This window comes from Ornithodoros turicata, chromosome 6 (genome assembly GCF_037126465.1).
Source record: "Ornithodoros turicata isolate Travis chromosome 6, ASM3712646v1, whole genome shotgun sequence".
Taxonomy (NCBI): domain Eukaryota; kingdom Metazoa; phylum Arthropoda; class Arachnida; order Ixodida; family Argasidae; genus Ornithodoros; species Ornithodoros turicata.
The window spans coordinates 10,737,798-10,758,310 of NC_088206.1; the positions used below are offsets into that span (position 1 = coordinate 10,737,798).

Genomic DNA, 20,513 nt, shown 5'->3' on the forward strand with positions numbered 1-20,513 from the left:
CACACTTTTGCAGCACGAGCACAAAGTCGTCGTCGTCGTCGTCGTGCTTCGACTATCGAATTCAGCCCTCTGGCGATTCTGCAAACGGCCTATACAGACTGCAAATTGGATTCGTCGTCGACAGGGCCCGAGACAATTTGCCCTATATATTCAGATTCTATAGTGCCGCGTAGCGTTTGAAGGAAACGGCGGTCCTGCAAAACAAGCCAGCCGAGACTGTTCGCTTTTAGACTAACATCGTTCAGCCGTAGAGTAATAGGTAACTGCGATGTCCAAATCACGAGTAAAAGGAAGGGGTTTTGGGCCAGGGTCAGTTTGGAATGGGACAACGACTGGGCTGGTTATTCTGTGAACTACGGAGCAAGACACCACTGTAACAAGATGAAGCTCTTCAACGCCAGGTGGCCCTTCTCTACGAGTGGTTCATTTCGACATCGACCGACTGCTACCAACGCCTCCTATAAAGTAAACCAAGTCTAATCGCTTAAAGGAACTGTAAAGCAAACGAAGATACTGTAAAGCGAAAGAAACCCACAGTCGAAATTTTATGTGCGACAAAGAATTCTAAATATGTTTTCATCACTTCCGAAATTGCGGTGAAAGGACGCGGTGCGACGCCTGGTGGGAAACCATCGCCTATTCGTCGAGCAACAGTGTTACATGTCCCCAACCCTCTATCGGCTAAGTCACAGGCTAAGTTGCCGGCTTCATGAACTCTCTTTTAAAAGTTTGTTCAAAAGAGGTAGTTGCTGCCTCTCAAAATGCATGAACATTGGTACATCGTGTAAATCAGTAACAACCTGCCAGCAGAATCACCATGAAAGCCACCGCGCAAAAATGCACCACGTCCGGCAAGCCGGTGTGGTGATGGTAGCGGTCCACAGGTGTCGCTGTACGCTCCATTGTCATTTGCATGTTTATGTCAGCCGCCCTACATGGCGGTAACTGCGGAGTTCGTGTCGGGTCTTAGACACAGAGTTGCCCGTAATATTGAAACTTAATTTTCTAAAAAAAACTATGGGGTGGATTTGAACGAAATTTGTGGCGTTTGTGTACTGAGCATCCAGGCTGTCAAATGAGCCAACAATATAAAATTGCATGCCTGCTGCTTTACAGTACCTTTAAACGACGTGACGTGTGATTAATAGTCCGCCAATCACGACATGCCTTCGGCGGCCATACCTAATGAGACGAGCAACTGGAAACCCCAAAAAAGCTTACATTTGAAATCGTCTGTGACGATTGGCACCATATATGGCCACGTGGCGAATGTGTGAAAGGAGGTATAAAGTATTATTTCTGTATTACGTATGTGTCGTTGGTGCTAACCACGTTGTGGCGGAAAATAGCTAATTTTTCTTTTTTTATTTCATGAAATCGTAACGCAGAATGTACTCTTCACACGGCACTCTAGCCCGTTAAAAGGGGTTGGAAAGATTCTTTCAGGTTGTGGTGTGCCAGCGTGGCGTAATGGTTAGAGCACTTGACCGGAAATCATGTTTGGTGACTCCACATTAACCTCTTTGCAATGGTACATAAACGATTCTGTGTTATACTGGCAGTGCGGTCGAGTAGATACGCCATACGTTCGATGGTGGCTGTTCTAAGATCATGTTGAAGACTGGGAGGTGCTGGTCCGTTGCCGTTGATAAACTTGATTATGTATCCCCTTCGTGATATTTTCCGTTTTTCTATGCCTAGTTTATCACTAGAGTAAACAACATTCCTCGTATCGCTTGTAATTCCCCTATACAGCCCCTGCCAAAGCACATCTCTTCCAACGCTCGGCGATGAGAGCCCTCAAACAAGCAATGCAAAGATCCAAGCCCTCTGAGAATGCGCCTCTTTCACTCTCTCTGTTGTTGTTATCGTTTATCTTATTTTCTACTGATGTACGCTTGAAGCGTCGAAGCGATTCCCTGATGATATGCTCCCCAGTAATTGTTTCAGCGTGCATTCATCATAAGGTTATTCTTTCAGTACCCTTCGACTTCTACACTGCCATTTGCCCCCCTTAGTCACCCTCCCCCACCCCCTTTTCAAGAGCAGCATTCAGGGACACCACCTCTGAAACCCGGCTTGACCTGATAGCAGAGGACTACGCAAGGAAGCTAAATTTACAGGGTGGTGCGTGAGTACGTGAGGAGGAACAGATCTGGGCAGGGAGAGGAGGACATATCTGAGGCGAACAATTCCCGTTTCGCGCCCAGACCTGATAACAACACTGATAACACGCCGGGAGCATTCGCGTAAGATAAAGAATAAGACATGATGTATAACTCTGGGAACGAGCATGAGACTTTCCAGATATCGGGAGATTGCCGGATGAAATTGGCAGGTTGGCGCCTGTGATAGCCTTCTGGACGACAAATTCACTAAATGCGAGTTCTAAGAGTGCAGCAAGGGCAGCAGCAACGGTCCGCAGACGATACACAGACTACGTAATTTTATGATGATACCGTCAGTATCAAATTGGTATCAAGAGTTATTACGGGCTAAAATAGAGGAAACTGACAAATTGGTGCCAGTGAGTGCCACTTGGGCGACGATTTGGCAAAATGTCTGAAGTATATAGATTGGGCTGGTTGGTGTAAATCCACAAGCGACCAAAGAACAAACACGAAACAACAACAGAGCGACTTGTGTCTGATCTTGTCTCCTGTTTGTTCTTTGGTCGCTTGAAAATGAATGATTTGACCAAACGCTACTTCGCGGGCTCTGGCAAGGGAACCAGGTATGGGCCGCGGACTCATAGCTATTGAGCATGGATACACAGACTACGTCATTAAGTGATGACATCTTCGATATCACGTTTATATCCAGAGTTATCACTAAATGAAATGGAAGATACGGACAGTTTGGCGTCTGCGAGTGCTGTGGCGATGCGAGTGGCAATAATTTGATCAAACGCGACTTCTTTGGACCAGATATTTTGGAGCAGAACTAAATACCAGATTTGGAGAAAACGCTAAACAAGTGCTACGCGCCCTCGAGTACATTATTTATTTCTCACTTAAGATGAAGTAATGCTTAGATCAGGGCAATCAGGGCTCTCACACACGCGGGCCGCATGTGCATGGCTTGCAGTCAGCTATTCTGTGTCCCGAGGGCTCTTGACCACTAAATAGAATAAAGCTGCCCCCCCCCGCCCCCCCCCCCCCCCCACACACACACCCACACGCGCACACCAATAATGAAGAATTCGGAATGAAACCAGGTTTTCAGGCATTGTTTTTACCCTTGCTCGATGTAGTGCTGCTCCTGTCGACGTTAGGAAGGACATTCACATTCGAGCAGTTCTTGTGACTCATGAATGTCAGCTAGTAGTTATCGCGATTAGCGATCTGGTCTGAACGTGCATTTTGATAAACTACACTGTAAGTAATATGATAATTGAGAAGTTATAGTGGAGACAAGTGCAGAGAGTGACGTCATCTTAATTATTACACTAAGTTTATGGGCTTAAAGCATAGCAGCAGCCTCTCCGGATATCATGCACCAAAAACTGTATACTGAGCACAGAGAGGCGCAGTGAAAAAAAAAGAAAAAAATACATGGAGTAGTTATGTTCGAGGGTCATTGTGTGAATATTTTTAATTATTTCTCTTTCCATGATTTCCTTTTTCTTTTTCACTTTGAAAATGCAAGCAAAATCAGCAATCCAGTGTGTAAACCGACACCTTCAGTGCTCCTGAACGTTGGGATAATCGTTCGTGAAGAACTATGTACGAAGAACTTGCAATGCCTTTCAAATTTTCAATGTCTAATTTGGAAAAGAAGCTCATTTGTCTCTGCTGGTGTGTCAAGTGAAGTTTCTCATTGACGAATTGTATATGCGAATGCCTAATAACTATACCGCTCAGCTGTTTACGCTAAGGTACTTTGCTATAATCGCGGTCCTTTCCAGGATGATTACCCCCACCCCCCAGGGAGGTGTACACTTCCCCTGAATTTTTCCAACCACTCCCCTGTAATTCATGAGATTTCCCGATACACCTTGGCCACCAATGCATATGCGCATAGATATGTATCCATATAGATATACCACCCTATGGTTCTCTCCACTCGAAATCACGCAGACATCTTATCACGCCGGGTACCGCATCTTGGCTTCTATGCGCATTGATGATAGTGCCAGCCGCAACAACAATGACAAAGAAGAAATTGTCGTTCTTCTTCGCTGCTGATACGAGTTGCGCAACGGACCAAAGGCTGATACCTTCCGTTTGAATTCAGCGTGAGAGAGCCGCGACGGCAAGGAAAAAAAAACGTGCCAAGATACGGGGCACAAAAGTGAACTTGCACAGCAAATCGCCGGCAGTCCGAACATTTACACGGCAACAGACACCTACGAGCACTGGTGCTAAAGTCTGAGGAAAAGACATCATAGATGAAAATACATATCCGTTACAACAACAACAACAAATAGTTCATGACTATGGCCTGGGGTGGTTCACCGCTTGAGAGCATATCCGTTACGAAGCCGTTTGAATTTCACTGTTCATGGTAATCAACCAATTTTTCTCGAAGTGCAGCACGAATAAACAAGTCCATGGTTTGCTTACACCTCGACCTGCAAGAAATGACCCACAGTGACCCTAGAAGTCTGCCCAGGACGCACATTTCCCCAGGGCGTCAGTCGTGACGCTGCCCATATACGTGAGGCCGACAACGGCAAGCCCTTTCACCATCACCACCACCACCACAGTATCCTTCTGAAACATTGCATCACTTGCCAACTTCTTTGAGAAAAGTAAAAAGTAACCTTTCTGCAACCCCGATGATGGCAGGGGCATCCAAGGAATACACAACAAAGAGTCACTGGTGTATTCTGCATAGCGAAGCCGTTATCAACGACTTATACTAGGCCCTTTTACTGGGATTTTGACAGTGGTGACCGCAAAATTTGGAAGAGGCGCCGGCAGAGCCCTCTAAAACGGGCAAAACCCTTTGTATCATGCTGTCAAAGGCATATTCGAGACGGCTTATGCTATTGCCCTTCCCACTGGGATTGTAACGGAGGCGACCGCAAAATCCGTAAAAGACCGCAGCAGAGCCCTTTAGAACGGGCAAAACCTCTTTAATCATGGTTCCAAACAGATATTATCAACGGCTTATGATGCTCTTCTACATGGATCGCAACAGAAGCGACCACCAAATGCGGAAAAGGCAGCAACAGAGCCCTTTAAAACATACGAAACCCCTTGTATCATGGTACCAAAGGCATATTAATGACGGCTTACCCTGTGCCTTTCTACCGGAATTGCGCAAGAGGAGACTGCATAATTTGGATACGGCGGCAGCAAGGCCTTATAAAACGGGCGAAACTCCCTGTATCATGGAGCGAAAGAAAGAAAGTTACCAGTGTCTTGTGCAATCCTATTCTGCTGGAGTTATAACACAGGCGATCGCCAAATTCGCCAAACGTGGCAGCAGAGCCCTCTTAAACGAGCAAAACCCCTTGTGTCATGCTGTCACAGTCATATTATCAACAACTTATACTATGTCATTCTACCGAGATCATAACACAGGCGACCGCAAATATCGGGAAAAGGATGCAGCATAGCCCTTCAGAATGGGCGAGACCCCTTGTATCATGCTGCCAATGACATGTCATCAATGGCTTGTGCAATGCCGTTCTACTGGGATTATAACAGAGACTACCACAAAATACGGAAAATGCGGCAGCAGAGCCCTTTAAAACGGTCGATACCCCTTGTATCATAGTTCCAAAGTCATATAAGTATACGCAACGGGTTATGCATGCTATTGCCGTTCTACTGGAATTATAACGGATGCGGCCGCAAACTCCATAAAAGGCTACAGCAGAGCCCTTTAAAACGGACAAAAACCCCTTTAATCATGGTGGCAGACATTTTACACACCTATAAAGACGCGACGGCTCATGTTATGCCCCTCTCCTGTGATTGCATCGGAAACCACAGCAAAATTTGGAAAAGGCGGCAGCAGGGCCCTTTACAATGACCCAAATGACTTGTATCATTGTGCCAAAAAGATACTATGAACGGCTTGTACTGGGATTGTAACAGAGGATACCGCAACGTTCGCCAGCAGATCGAGCCCTTTAAAACGTGCGAAGCCCCTTTAATCCTGGTGCCAGGCCGTACATGGAGAGGTCGCGTTTGAAGAAACTGCTTCCGAAACGACACTCCCTAAGCAAAAAGCGTCCTTAGCTAATTTTGTAATATGTATATGTCAAAGAAAGATCACGGGGTTTGAACCCCGTACCTTGTTCCCCTGTTGCACCCTGAGAGGTCGCCTTTGACAAAATCGCTTCCAAAACGGCACTCGAAATGGCCAAGTGGCAAATTTCGTCAACTTCGAGGCTTAATATTATTTGATATAAAAATAATATTAAAGATGTCCTAAGCTGATTTTGTAATATGTATATGTGAACGTAAGATCACGGGGTTTGAAGCCCGTATCTTGTTCCCCTGTTGCACCCTGAGAGGTCGGGTTTGACAAAATCGCTTCCAAAACGGCACTCGAAATGGCCAAGTGGCGAATTTCGTCAACTTCGGGGCTTAATATCATTTGATATAAAAATAATATTAAAGATGTCCTAAGCTAATTTCGTAATATGTATATGTGAAAGTAAGACCACGGGGTTTGAACCCCGTATCTTGTTCCCGTGTTGCACCCTGAGAGGTCGGGTTTGACAAAATGGCTTCCAATCCGGCACTCGAAATGACCAAGCGGCAAATTGCGTCAACTTCGGGGCTTTATATCATTTGATATAAAAATAATATTAAAGATGTCCTAAACTAATTTTGTAGTATGTATATGTTACAGTAAGATCACGGGGTTTGAACCCCGTATCTTGTTCCCCTGTTGCACCCTGAGAGGTCGGGTTTCACAAAATGGCTTCCAAACCGGCACTCGAAACGGCCAAATGGCCAATTTCGTCAACTTCGGGGCTTAATATCATTTGATATAAAAATAATATTAAAGATGTCCTAAGCTAATTTCGTAATATGTATATGTGAAAATAAGATCACGGGGTTTGAAACCCGTATCTTGTTCCCCTGTTGCACCCTGAGAGGTCGGGTTTGACAAAATCGCTTCCAAAACGGCACTCGAAATGGCCAAGTGGCGAATTTCGTCAACTTCGGGGCTTAATATCATTTGATATAAAAATAATATTAAAGATGTCCTAAGCTAATTTCGTAATATGTATATGTGAAAGTAAGACCACGGGGTTTGAACCCCGTATCTTGTTCCCCTGTTGCACCCTGAGAGGTCGGGTTTGACAAAATGGCTTCCTAAACGGCACTCGAAATGGCCAAGTGGCCAATTTCGTCAACTTTGGGACTTAATATCATTTGATATAAAAAATAATATTAAAGATGTCCTAAGCTAATTTCGTAATATGTATATGTGAAAGTAAGGTCACGGGGTTTGAACCCCGTATCTTGTTCCCCTGTTGTACCCTGAGAGGTCGCCTTTGACAAAATCGTTTCCAAAGCGGCACTCGAAATGGCCAAGTGGCCAATTTCGTCAACTTCTGGGCCTAATATCATTTGATATAAAATTAATATTAAAGATGTCCTAAGCTGATATTATAATATGTATACGTGAAAGTAAGATCACGGGGTTAGAACCCCGTATCTTCCCCTGTTGCTCCCTGAGAGCTCGCGTTTGACAAAATCGCTTCCAAAACGGCCAAATGGCGAATTTCATCAAGTTCGGGGCTTAATATCATTTGATATAACGATGATAATAAGGATATCCTAAGCTGATTATGTAATGTAATGTATATGTGTATGTATATGTGAAAGTACGATCACGGGGTTTGAACCCCGTACCTTGTTCTCCTGTTGCACCCTGAAAGGTCGCGTTTGACAAAATCACTTCCAAAACGGCACTCGAAATGGACAGTTTTATCAAGTTGTATAGTTTAATAAAAAAGCGATATAAAATACAAAACGGTATCATTTGTATATTACTCACTGAAAATAAAGTTGTCTGTTCTGTCAGCCACTTCGAGTTCTGGAAAAAATTACCGTTCTGGTTTCGAACTCCTTCAGACCGGCCGTGCAGTCTCAGCGCATGCGTATTACGATAATACTGGGACTTGTCTGAGTCGCAACTTTGAAGGCCCTGGGTGCATCAGGATTAACACTCACACATCGTGCCGTGGTTGGTATGTGGCCTGGAGGACGTACTGAACGAAAATAGGCGATGACATTTGCAGAATTTGACTGCCTTTGTCGAAAAATCGTAGTCTAAACATGGGCGATGTGCAAAAATCGACGGAATCCCCATAGGCGCAATGCATTAAAATTCATTTGGCCAGGGTGCACTAGGCTTATATTCTGCTGGTGCCTTTCATGTCTCCAGGGGTTCTTTACATGGTGTTCTTCTCTATTAGGCGATGACATCTTAAAATTTTTATTCTGTTTTGCTGTTAATTGGCATAAACGCTGTCTCCCATTGAATTAACATCCTGTAAGGCAGCTTCCCGCATAGCGGCTGAGTATAGTGACGGAGTGCGCCGGCGGGGGGGGGGGGGGGGGTGACCGCGAATTTTGGGATTGTTTTAGCGAATAATCGCAGACGGCACTCCCCATCTTTCGCTGCCTTCACCATATTTCTCAGACTGACACCAAATCCCCGATAAACCCATGGCAATTTCAATTACTGTAGCCAATCACGAACGTGCTTTCAGCGGTCGTAGCCATGGAGACGAGCCACCGTCAGCCGTATGGGCAGCCACTGTCGTCTGCGAGTAGTGAACGTCCTCGCGTACTAAATGGGAAAACAAAATAAAGCGCAAAACAGTCCTATATTTTTCTTTTAAGACACATTTTCTGGAAAGCGTCTTGCACTTTGTCTACAGGTTCAAATTTGCGAAGTTAGTTGCAATCACTTGCGAGTTCTTTAATTCGCAGAACAGCGAATCGCGATAGCAGACGACTTCTGACTTTACGTGTCCACGTAGCAAAGGAGGGAGAGGAGGCATTGAGCAGGACTCTGTATTTAGATGGCGTTGACAACGGGTCGAGAGAGGAGAAGTCGGAAGAGTTTGGAGACCGATTCCTCCCTTCCGATAAGTAAGTTCCCATAGTTCAAAGCGCCGCCAAGCTCTCTGGGATTTTCTGAAGTCGTCTAAAGGGCGATTCTGCAGATCTGCTGGGGCTTTCTAGAACAACAAGCGGCTTTCTCCCCCCCCAGGTGCCAACAGAATGTTACTGGGGGCACCTCGTAGAATCTGGTCCACACCACACGCGACTTGACGGTTTGAAGCAGCCTTCGGAAATCAAATACTTATTCGGTTTCATTTAACTAATACCAGACTCAGTCACGGGCCAGTTTGTTGATCTTCCTACACCAATCCCATGAACCGGTATTCCTACCGCGCTGTTTCATTGCCGTGTGCAAAGACAATTCAGACTATTTCGCACTAGGCCATTCAGACTATTCAGACTAGGCTTATGAGCGTCCACAGCCTCAAGCTCAGTACGTTAATCAGTTCGTCAGCACAATGTCAGTGTGTGAAACCAGACACGTCATTAGGTAACAAGCTCCATGTACATCCGAACACGGCACAAATGTTTTAAGAGCTCGTATTTTTCCTGGTTGATCTCCTCCCTATAGGTCAGTTCCTCAACCGTTCCATTCCACTAGATACGTTTATTGCAAACTGTTCACTAACCATCAACGTTCAATACCTATATCCGTCGTATAATGATACATTGAGAATCATTCAATTGCCATTGAACACGTTTATGCACTTATCATACGAGTATTAGCAACAGCGACATTCGACAGCGCTTTCACTAAATCCCCAGCATGATCCCGATGCCACGTCAAATCACTCTGGCTTCTCGCCGTCGCCTCGAGGTGAGCCGCGGAGATGATCTCCAAACGCTGAAGCTTCTGAGGTGGCTGCGAGAGTACACTTATCGCGCTCGGGCTCCTTGCTTCCTTCGCTACCATCCCAAACGCTTCATCCGCCGTCAGCCTGTCATCGCCGGTCTTGCCTATCATGTCCCAGTTCTTGAAGACGAAATCCACGAGGACATGCGTTGCCATACTTGACACGGCCGCTGAACGAAGCACGAACGAGTGGTGCTTCTTCAAGAGGTCCGACGTTAGGGTTGCGTTCAAAAGTCTCCACAACCGCGCGGGGTCTGACGTGCAACTCAAGCCCTGCAAGATGGGCACCAGCGTGTAGCTGAACGGTGCCTTTGACGAGTACGAGAATACCTTGGACCAGAGCATATCCCACGATTCTGCACTCCCGTATCGAATGCCCGTGCAGAGAAGGACGGCATCTGGAAGGACGTGTGTTGTCCTTGTCGCACCTTCTGTGATGTACGTGTTCAAGACCTGCCGCGACAGTGACAAACAATGCTCCTCGCCGTACCAGCAAGCGTGTTTAAAAATGGCAGTCTTAAGCGCCTTCGTCGCGCCGCTAGATGAGGCCTGAACGAAGGAGGCGATCAGACGATTAGACAGCTTCGCGTTGAAAGCTCTCCATCGGTCCCCGAGCTGGCTCGGCAAGAGGAATTTGTCCAGGTATGTGGCAATGTCCCCGTAGACGCTCCAGACATTCATATCGGTCTCGTTTTGTAAATAGGAAGCTGCTGAGAAAAAATATGTGTACGGCGTTAAGCCAGTCTCGGCCATGATGAACAGATCGTCCAGAAGCTTGAGCCTCATCGAAGGATGGATACTGGCATGACTCTCCTGAAGTGCGGTGACAACCCTAGCCCACTCTGCTGGATCGTAGTTCACACGGTAAAAACCCGTACCGTCGGAATTGAAGAGAACCGTGTCGCTGGTGGTGATGTTGATGTGCAGCTCCGTTTCTTGCTTCAGAAGCCACACCTTTCCGTTCCATAACTCCGAGCCGTTTCGAAAGACGCTGTACTTGACAGCGGTGGGCCAAGTTTGATTGAAACACCGTCGGTTATTCCAGCAAAACGATCCCTGGGTCAGTTTGAAACCCCTCCTGCGACGAGACAGTCTCCTGACGTGTACAAGCGGATAGCCGACGTTTCGAATCCAGGACTCAATTTTCCAAGACATATCCGATATCCCGGACTTTTCTGTGAAAACGATGAGTAAATCTCGCACGTTCGCAGAATGATAGCTGTTGTTCTTCAGAAACTCTATAAGGGCGTTCAAGAAGAGGTCCGGGGTAGCACTTTCGAAGAGCAAGTCCATGATAACCCTGGCCTTCCTTACTACTGGGTTGTAGCATACAGAAGACATTGATGTGAGGCGACCTCTGTTCTGTCCCTTCGCATCTTCAATGTTCATTACCTCGCGTGTCTTCTTGCCAAAGTAACTCGGCGGTACTTGGTCAGGGTACACCCACTTCAGCATAAGGTCCTCAAACAGAGACGCCAGGCCTTCGATGTACCAGATATCAGCCCACGCTTTCGGCGAGACGAGATTTCCGAGCCACTGGTGAGCAACAGCATGCGCCAAGCTCGACAAGACGTCCGCGAGCCGACTAGTATCTCCGTTATCTTCGTCGTAGCTGATGCTACTCGAAGCCATCGTTATCAGAGCCCAACTGGGCTGAACAGAATCTAGAAGGTTCGGTAACACAACAATTTGGTATCTGTGAAAAGGGTATGCTACCGAAGGTCCCAATGTCGCTTCCAAGTATTTCAACATCTTCACCGACGCTTTGAGTGCCAGATGGAGGTCGGAAATTTCAGACGGGAGCGCGAAAAGTCGCGAGTACCCGTCGTTAATAGAATCGAAATTTTTGAACACACTGAAACCCAGCTGAAACGGAGCGATGGGTGGCGTCATCGCAAACGTGTCTTTCCTGTCGTCTCCCTCCAGTATCCGCGTCTGTTGCACCTCCGTACTGAAGGCAACATCAAACTCTCGCTGTCGTATTAAGGACACGTTGAAAGCAGCCCTCATGTCAGGTTCATCAAGGCACGGGAACACAAACCTGGCCCTTCCGAACAGCAAGTTAGTGGTGACAATCGTAGAAACCTTCCTGTCCAAGCCGTCAAAGCTTCTTGCAAACATTCCGATAGTATCGTTCCTGTATGTTCCTTCAAACAACATGGTCAGGTTGTACACTGTTGCGTCAATCATCTCAAAGCCCAAGTCGAGCACCACGACGTCTTCAGTGTCACTCTTCTTCACAATGATATGCGTGATCTGTTGATTTCCGGTGAACGTGCTGATGTTCACGTCGTGGACAGATAAGTTCGCGGCGTGTAACGTTATCGTCGTCGATCCCCGCACAAGACACTCGAGCACGATATTGACGCGTCCGTGGTAAGTTAGCTGTTCCGGACGGCTGACGTTCAGTTCCAGGTCGTACTGGAACGGGACGACGTTACGGGGCAGAAGACTTCGACGTTCCGTCTGGGACGATATGTCTCCCTCCTGGTTCCAGGAGTCGAAGGCCCCTTTAGTCGCGCTGGTCGCTCTACTGCGGTTGGGGACGGCGAAGAAAGACAACAATAGGACGACCCCGATGAGACAGGAGAATACAATGAAATTTCGCACTTCGTGGTCGCTGCTGTTGCCCATACGTTGCGCAGTGCGTCCCATCCTTAGGAGACCCTCTGGAAGACGGTCTCGGAACCGGGGATGTTGCGGGTTCTGCAGGAGACGTTCCAGCAACGGCTCGCTCGTCGTGGCCATCGCGGCTCGAGGGTCTAATCGACTCGCTTCCTTGTCTTTGGAGAACGTACAGCGTGCTGACATCTGCCTTGGACAAGCCAATTGGTTTCAATAGCCATACATAGAAGAAGACGATGTTATTCGCCTCTCCAACTGGCTGCTCGCCACCTAGCGAACCCCAGCAGAAGCACTCAATGAATGATAGTAACAGCAGGCGGCCGGTATGTTTCGCGCTGACCCGAAACTGCCACAACTTCCCTTCGTGTGTGGTGGAGTTTCCCGGCTTGCAGAACTGAAACAGCAACAGTTTTGCTCAATTCCGCAGTGCTAAAATACCGCGGAGAACAATATTCAATGTCGAGAAGGGGGAAGAGGAAAAAGATGAGTTTGAGTTTGATTATACACGCCGCACGACACCTCTTTCGAAGCCCATCATCTCCTATGTTACTCCGTTTTCTGTGCAATTTATTTCCTGGCACGATGTTTACATGGGCGGCGTACTGCTACACACCGTTCCCACTGAATTTTGGAAAAAAAAGTATTCGAGGTTTTCGCTAGGATCTTTTAAGGTTCAGACGTTATTTTGTCTGGGATGTAAAACACAATCTATGACCAGGGCTTCAATATTTTGCAAAAATATTTATAAGCTACAGGTATCACATGAGAGAATACATGGCGACTGCACAATATCAGTGCATAGATGTGACTGACAACTACTGAATTTTGAAAATCATAGGACAGAAAGAAACATTTATTAATAGAATAGAGGGTGCCGTTTATTTCATGCTGCTGATTTCTCTTGCAAATAGTGCTAACTCCTGTGGTGTCGAAGCTACAGTTCTGACTCCGGAAAAGTGTAGTTTGCACGAGCAGCTCCATGAGAACAAGAAAGAGATTCAAAATCAAGGGTTTTCAAGGACTGTAAAAAAAAAAATCCAGGTTTTCCAACCCCTGAAAATGGCATTTTCAAATTCCAGGTTATTCGACGGATTCGACGGTTCCAAAGACCACTGTGAACCATGACTAAAGAACAGATCACTAAGGAGAGGCCCCTAGTAGTCGAAACGTTGTGGCAAGGCGTGACACAAACCCGCCATTGTTGTAACTACCCTCAAGCGGCTGCTTTTCGCAAAACTGCCATCTTGTCCTGGTGACAGGTCATAGGCAACGTCATTTTGAGGTCATGTGACTTCGTTGACATATCGTTTTAGCGCTTGCCGACACGTTCCAATCGGCATAAAGCAAAGAGATAAACGTATTTTGCCGGCATAAACTATACCGCGTTTCTTCCGCGCCATGGTAGCCCATTTCTCCTCAGTTTAAGTTGTAGCGGCTCTGCAGCCATCGTCATTCGCTACCGTCATGCGCCGGTGTGTTGTGACTGAGACGACAAACAGAAGAGAAACTGATGTTCTCAGGCTGGAACAACATAGAAGGGACAGATACAAACAAAGCCTCAAATTGCCTAAGAAATCAACGATGAAAGATGAAAGTCACTAAAAAGTGTATGTAAGAGTGAAAGGAGGGTGAGTGAGACGTGCACAGAGACAGTAAACGCTTTGTCAAACGATTTTGCAGCCGGTTACGGACGGCGCCATCTTTAAGGTCACGTGTGCGTTTACGTCTGCTGTGAGGTACGACGAGTACCTGTCCAGAATGCATTGCGTTCGCCCAGCACGCTTTTTCATCTATGGAACTATACATTGGATACCACCTCTGTGCGTTGGGGCACTGTTTTAGTCAAACGTTGCAAAAACGTGGCTAATGTCCTCGTGAAAATCTGTTGCAGCAACGTCGCTGGAAACCGTTTCTGCCACATTGCGACAGCATTAGAGCCGTGTTTCCCCAACACAAGTACAATATTGAGGCAACATTTCCGTCATGTTTCCGCAATACTGTGACACTGTTACAGCAATATTTCTTCAACGCAAACGTACTACTGAGGCAACATTTGGGTAATGTTTCCGCTACATTATGAGAGCGTTACGGCCATATTTCTTTAACGCAACGTTTAGGCAACAGTTAGGGTCCCGAATGGCATTATCCACGACGGTCGTGCTACACCTCAGTTCGTAATGAATGACATTAAATGCTACGACGTCGACGTGGCGACCCATTGGCGCCGTCATGCGTTCTCTGGCTTTTGTCGATGAAAATTTCGAACAACTCTAGCTTTCCCATCATCAAAGAATACTCGTGTAAACTGAAATTATGAAATCTTGTCCTGCACGGTACACAGTAGTTTTACTCTGCGCAGACAATGGGAGCGAGAGTAGGCATTTCATCGGCGAAGGAGTTGTGGCGCCCTCATTAAGCAGAAAGCGTCATCCAGACAAACGTCATTAAATGTGCCCCGTGCGGCACCGCACGAACGACAGTAAGACTGTGGAAACGGGTTACGACAGGTTACCCAGATAAACGTAAAAGACGGTTCCTTGCATCGGTGTGAGCTTGCATTGAAAGTTTCACAGCGAAGAGGGCAATAGAAGCGGTGAAAATGAGCACCGCGAATACCGGCGAAACTCATGCGACTCTGACATCACAGCCCTCGCCGCTGCCAGTGAGGCGGCGCACGAGAGGTCACGTGGACGTGACCTCTCCAGAGTGGAGAGGACGCGCACGAGAGGACGTGCTTACAGCTGCCAATGGGGATGGACGCAACTCTGAGCTCTGTGACGTCTGCGCTTGGCTCGGGAGTGTGTTCCAGGACTTGTATATCTCGCTAAGTACGACAAGTTCTTTTTTGTTTCCTGAGTATTCTGGCGTGCGGTACAACACGCCCATGATGTAATGAACCACATCTATGAAACTGTCTCGACCCTTTCAATGTCATTTTCTGTGCCCGTGTCGCAAGGTATAAATAACGTGAAGCGGTGTAAAGCCCGAATCCCATAACAAGCGACACGCGGCAGATACACGCGAGAAGCGACAAAATCGACGTCACTGCCGCCACACGAGCGTCAAAAAAGCTTTGTCGCGGCTCAATATTTCTGCATCTACTCCCAGTAGATATTTGTAGCATGTCGCTGAGTTCGTTGCCTGTTGTTTGACAAAACCGGCTAGATTTGGCGGCGTGAAACAAGAACTGAACGCGTGGGCAAGGGAGAGGGTGGAGAGGGCAACCAACAAAACTAGCAGACGAAGAAGTGGGCGGGGCGTTGGGTACTTCAACCGCAGCGCCACTGCGTTACGGCGAATATTACATAGCAACTTCATTACAATTTCTCCTCGTTTTGACGAATGAAATACTATTTTTGGTATATTTATGGCGATTTACAACTTAGCTCGAATAAAATAAGCATTGCTTCTCCAAAAACATCATTTCTCGGTGACGAAATGTCGCTGCTCAAATGGACCAGGAAGTCGCGCCATGACCAGACGCGACAGCGACAAATTCTGCAGCGCGTCGCGTGTCGCTTGTTATGGGGTCCGCGCTTAAACGTTGCATGTCGCAACGTGGGTGTTCCACTAAGTGACCCTCTCTTTCGCAGTGCGTGAAACTTCCCGATTTCGGTTTTTTGCTTACACACACACACACTCTCTCTCTCCCTTTACTCTCCCTGTGACTGTACTACGCAGGAGCACGCGCAGAACCCTCCGGCCCGCATTGTTTTCCCGGGTACTTCGGGAACCGATCCCGTAAATAATGAAAGAGAACAAGACTCTCTGTGTGTGCAAAGATGGGTTCCTTCTACAGAACCACTGGTGACAATTAAGCGCGTTCCCTAGATACGACTGCGACACGAATGCAGTCCCGACGGACATGTGGATCGGATGAAGTACCAAGATTGCTCCTGCAGAAAAGACTCTTCTGCATTCCGTACGAAGTCCCGCCGCAAATGTGAAGAGAACGAGGAATTGAATCGGAAAGAAGGATATAATAAGCAGAGCATATCAGGAAAGGAAGAGTGACACTCGGAGAGGGGTATCAGTTATCGCAATATATTTTTTTTCTTTTTATCGTCATAAGAGCTTTCACGTGTCTTTTTAGGATGTACTAGGGTAATAAAGGCATCCTTAAAACGAAAGTAATTTAGTGAAATTAAATTACAAAGTAAACGTATTATGCTATCTGTTCAACAAACATAACCTTCGCTTGGTGAGTTTCCAAATAAAAAAAAACTAACGTTCAATGGACCAACTGAGGTCCAGAATGCACGGGAGTGTGGCAAAAGCATTTGTGAGCAGTGTTCTTGCCAAATGCGCAATGCGCTTGCTTTGGTTTACTAAATGTGTTTTTTTTTATAAATATTTATTTTCCAGAACTGGCTATTGATTCTATCGATACTGCGTAACATACCGTGTATGACATGTAAGTTCTGCGACTGCTCGTCACGTGTAACCGTGACCAGCAAGATCTAAAAAAAAAAAGAGGAAAAAAGACTGGTACACTCTGTGTCGAAATCAGCCTTCATCGTGTAGCATTGCCTCTCAACGAAAACTACCTTGACACGTGAATTTAAGGAAGGGCTACGTGCGGTCTTGCACGTTTTGTTCACGGGCAGCTGCCTTTATGCCCCTTCTGCATTCAACTGTATTGCGAGCTGTTGCAGTTTAGTTCGCTTCACTGCAGTGCGCAGCTGCGTCGCAGGCAAAGCACGCTTTATGAGACGCTTTGATGTCATTTACGTGACGGGATGCCGTACTTTGATGACACTCACAAATGCATGTATTCAGGACGCTCTTCTAACTCCCGGCTCCTACGAAATTGCATTGTATTGTAAAAGAGTATCGAACGCTCAACATATAAATCTCAATAGAATATCGCCCCCGGCGACGAAACTCCCCATTCACCATCATTAAATAAAGTTGTTGTTTCAATCTTCCTCTCTTTCGTAGAGACGCCCGGTATAAAGTCACTTCTACCTGCATAATAGCGACTCCTGTGCATGACAGGACACATGATTTCATTACTTCAATGCTTTCCTTCTCTCTCTCTCTCTCTCTGTCTGTCTGTGTGTGTATGTGAGATATATATATATATAGAACAAATAGGTTAATATATCAGACGGCTACGAAGTTGAATAAAAGTGAAATAATAAGACTTGCGACTACAGATTACAGGAACGTTAACAAAAACTAATTCATTTAACGGGGCAATTTAACACATACATTAAAAAAAGAATGGTCGACGTTTCGACAGTGGCACTGTCTTCGTCAGGGCACAAGGTTTTTTTGTCCTGACCAAGACAGTGCCACTGTTGAAACGTCGACCATTCTTTTTTTAATCTATGTGTTAAATTGCCCATTAAATAAATTAGTTTTTGTTAACGTTCCTGTAATCTGCAGTCCAAGTCTTATTATTTCACTTTTATATATATGAGTTATCTCACCCTGACGGGAGGAATCACGTGTTACGTGACCTTCTGACGCCATCCACTCAAACGTTGCCTGCCTGCGTACTGCTGATGATGGCCCAACAAGGCCGAAACAGCTGTCCAGTACTGGCATGGCGACGTTTGAGTTACAAACATATATATATATATATATATATATATATATATATATATATAAGCATCTTCATTTTCATCAAATCAAAAGCCATAGGCGTCACGCAAGCCAATTCACTTCGCTCAAACTGCGGTTTGTTAGACGGTTTGCAGGCTCCTTCCTCTCGTTCCTACCAGGAACAGGCTGCAGAAAGCAGAGGATAGCCGCTCTGCAAATAACGCGTTCTGGGTTCATCGTATGAGAGTAAATGAGGTCTGCATTGGTGGTGATGGTGTCGTTACTGCTGATCCGTTTGCCTGCAATAGTGGCATATTTCGAGCAAGAGACCGTGCTTCCACTAAACTACCTCTGGAGGCAGATCCCGATTACACAAACGGCAGATGGTACCTCCTCTAACACCATTAGCCTAGCACATTTCATGACTGTCATGGCTGACACTCTCGTCGTTAGGCAGGAAATCCAGTCTTCGCATGGTTCAGGGGTTGTTCAAGTTAATTTTCAAAAGTGTCTGAGTGGCAGCTACAGATACACTGTGGGAGAAAATGCACTGATACAATTAACGGATGCTTTCAAAAATGTACTCAGTACTCTTACACTTACTTTTTTATTAAATTGAAAAGGTGAGTTCAGGTCTACTGCCAGGTCTGTAAAAGGAGAAGCTCTGCAGAACCCAGGTGAGGCCCACTACTTGATGAAGCTGTACCTGAACTAGAATTTCTGACACTGATATGGTATTTAGTTTTGATCAATTTCACAAGATTTGACTGTTTCTCGGGTGTCTGGAACACAGTAGTACTTGTGTGCCCACACATAAAGGCCTCAAGAAATATGTAACGGCAATGCCAATGTGGAGCCTTCACATGTATGACAGCATCACACATATACACAAGTACCAGTCACCAGATATGTGGCTGTCTAAGATAACGAGATGCAAAGAAACTAAACAAAGAGGCTGACACAATGAAAAGAGTTCTATGGGAAACCGTCATGTGAGACATGTACTTCTGGGAATGTTATTAGCAATCAGTAGTTGAAACTGTTTCTTTCCCCTTGTTGTCCCCCGTTGTTGTATATATTTGCATGGGCTGAGAAATAAACTTTCAGCTGTGTTTGAGACTCGTGTTTGTGTGTTTCTACGCCAGTCTGAGGATTTTATTTGTGGAGTTGCAGGTTTCATTTTATTCATCACAGCATTGCTACTTCACCTATAGATATTTTCCTCATTTTATAGTGATAATGTGATCCTAACAGATCTATCACTTGAACGCACCAGTTCAATCTCCTTTTACTAATATATTCAATATAAATGTAGCTCATCGTACACCACTTCTCGGAAAATCAGTCAACGCACAGCGGTCGCCCCCTCCTGTGTTCTGTCTCACAGTTCTTCGCAACACCCCCAAGTCACCCGCATCAAATTCACAAAATCAACCAATCCTTATCCCAGCTTTTCCACGCCCTTGCATTCGATGACTTTGTACAGGTCGTCCCTCTTCTGCTTTGTGACGGGTATCTGCTGTCGCACGGTCTCTAAATATTCCAGGTCGACATCTGCAACAACACTGGCCTCACTGGCGTCCGCGGAAGTGACGACTTCAGCCATGGGACTCACGAGCATGCTGTGACCCCACGCAACGTAGGTGGCACTCTCATCCCTCGCAGGTGAAACCGAAGCAACGTAAACTTGATTATCGACAGCCCTTGCCCTTTGAAGCAGTTCCCAATGCAGTGGTCCTGTCGTCATGTTGAAAGCCCCGGGGTACACTATCAGCTTGCAACCGTGCTGAGCGTAAATTTGCCCCATAGGAGCAAAGCGCAGGTCGTAGCAGATTCCAACACCGACTTTGCAGAAAGGTGTGTCAAACGTGGTCAGGGAGCTCCCTGCTGTGAACTTGTCCGACTCCTTGAATGTTATCTTTCCGGGAATGTCGATGTCAAAGAGGTGAACTTTTCTGTGTTTCGCAACTAGCGTGCCTTCCGGGTTGTACACCAAGCAAGTGTTGTACAGTTTGCCGTCTTCGCTTTCGGACAGTGAACCACCAATTAGGTAAACAGAGTTCTCTTTAGCGCATTTCGAGAGCATTTCACTAGTTTCACCCGGAATCGACTCGGCATACTGCGGAAAATACTGCACACCGTACGGAAACGCGAAACATTCCGGGAGACATACCAACTTGGCTCCGTTAGCTGCGGCTTCTTTTATTTTCAGGCGTGCCCGCTCGAGGTTTTCGCTCTTATTCGCCTTTACAGCCAGTTGAAGAAGCGCTACACGAAATTTCTGCATTGTGGAGCTATGCTACGCCACGTAATATGGCACAGATAGCACACCGAGTAGATAAATGTCGCGAAACCAAAACAGAACACTCGACGATGGCGATACCGGTGGTGCGTTCGCCGTTCCAATCAGTCGTTCTTTGGTAGTTCATGATTTAGTT

The 20,513-nt window shown here is 46.3% G+C and overlaps 2 protein-coding genes across 2 annotated transcripts; both read right to left on the bottom strand.

Moving 5' to 3' along the window:
• Positions 1-9,726: 9,726 nt before the first annotated feature.
• Positions 9,727-12,732, bottom strand: LOC135397630 (aminopeptidase Q-like). Its single transcript, XM_064629241.1, has one exon. The coding sequence runs from the start codon at positions 12,709-12,711 to the stop codon at positions 9,748-9,750; it is 2,964 nt and encodes a 987-aa protein (XP_064485311.1). The 5' UTR covers positions 12,712-12,732; the 3' UTR covers positions 9,727-9,747.
• A 6,615-nt stretch (positions 12,733-19,347) lies between these two features.
• On the bottom strand, positions 19,348-20,464 carry LOC135399038 (omega-amidase NIT2-like). The gene has a single exon (XM_064630682.1). It carries the CDS (start codon positions 20,360-20,362, stop codon positions 19,517-19,519), a length of 846 nt encoding a protein of 281 aa, XP_064486752.1. The 5' UTR covers positions 20,363-20,464; the 3' UTR covers positions 19,348-19,516.
• Between the last annotated feature and the right edge of the window lie 49 nt (positions 20,465-20,513).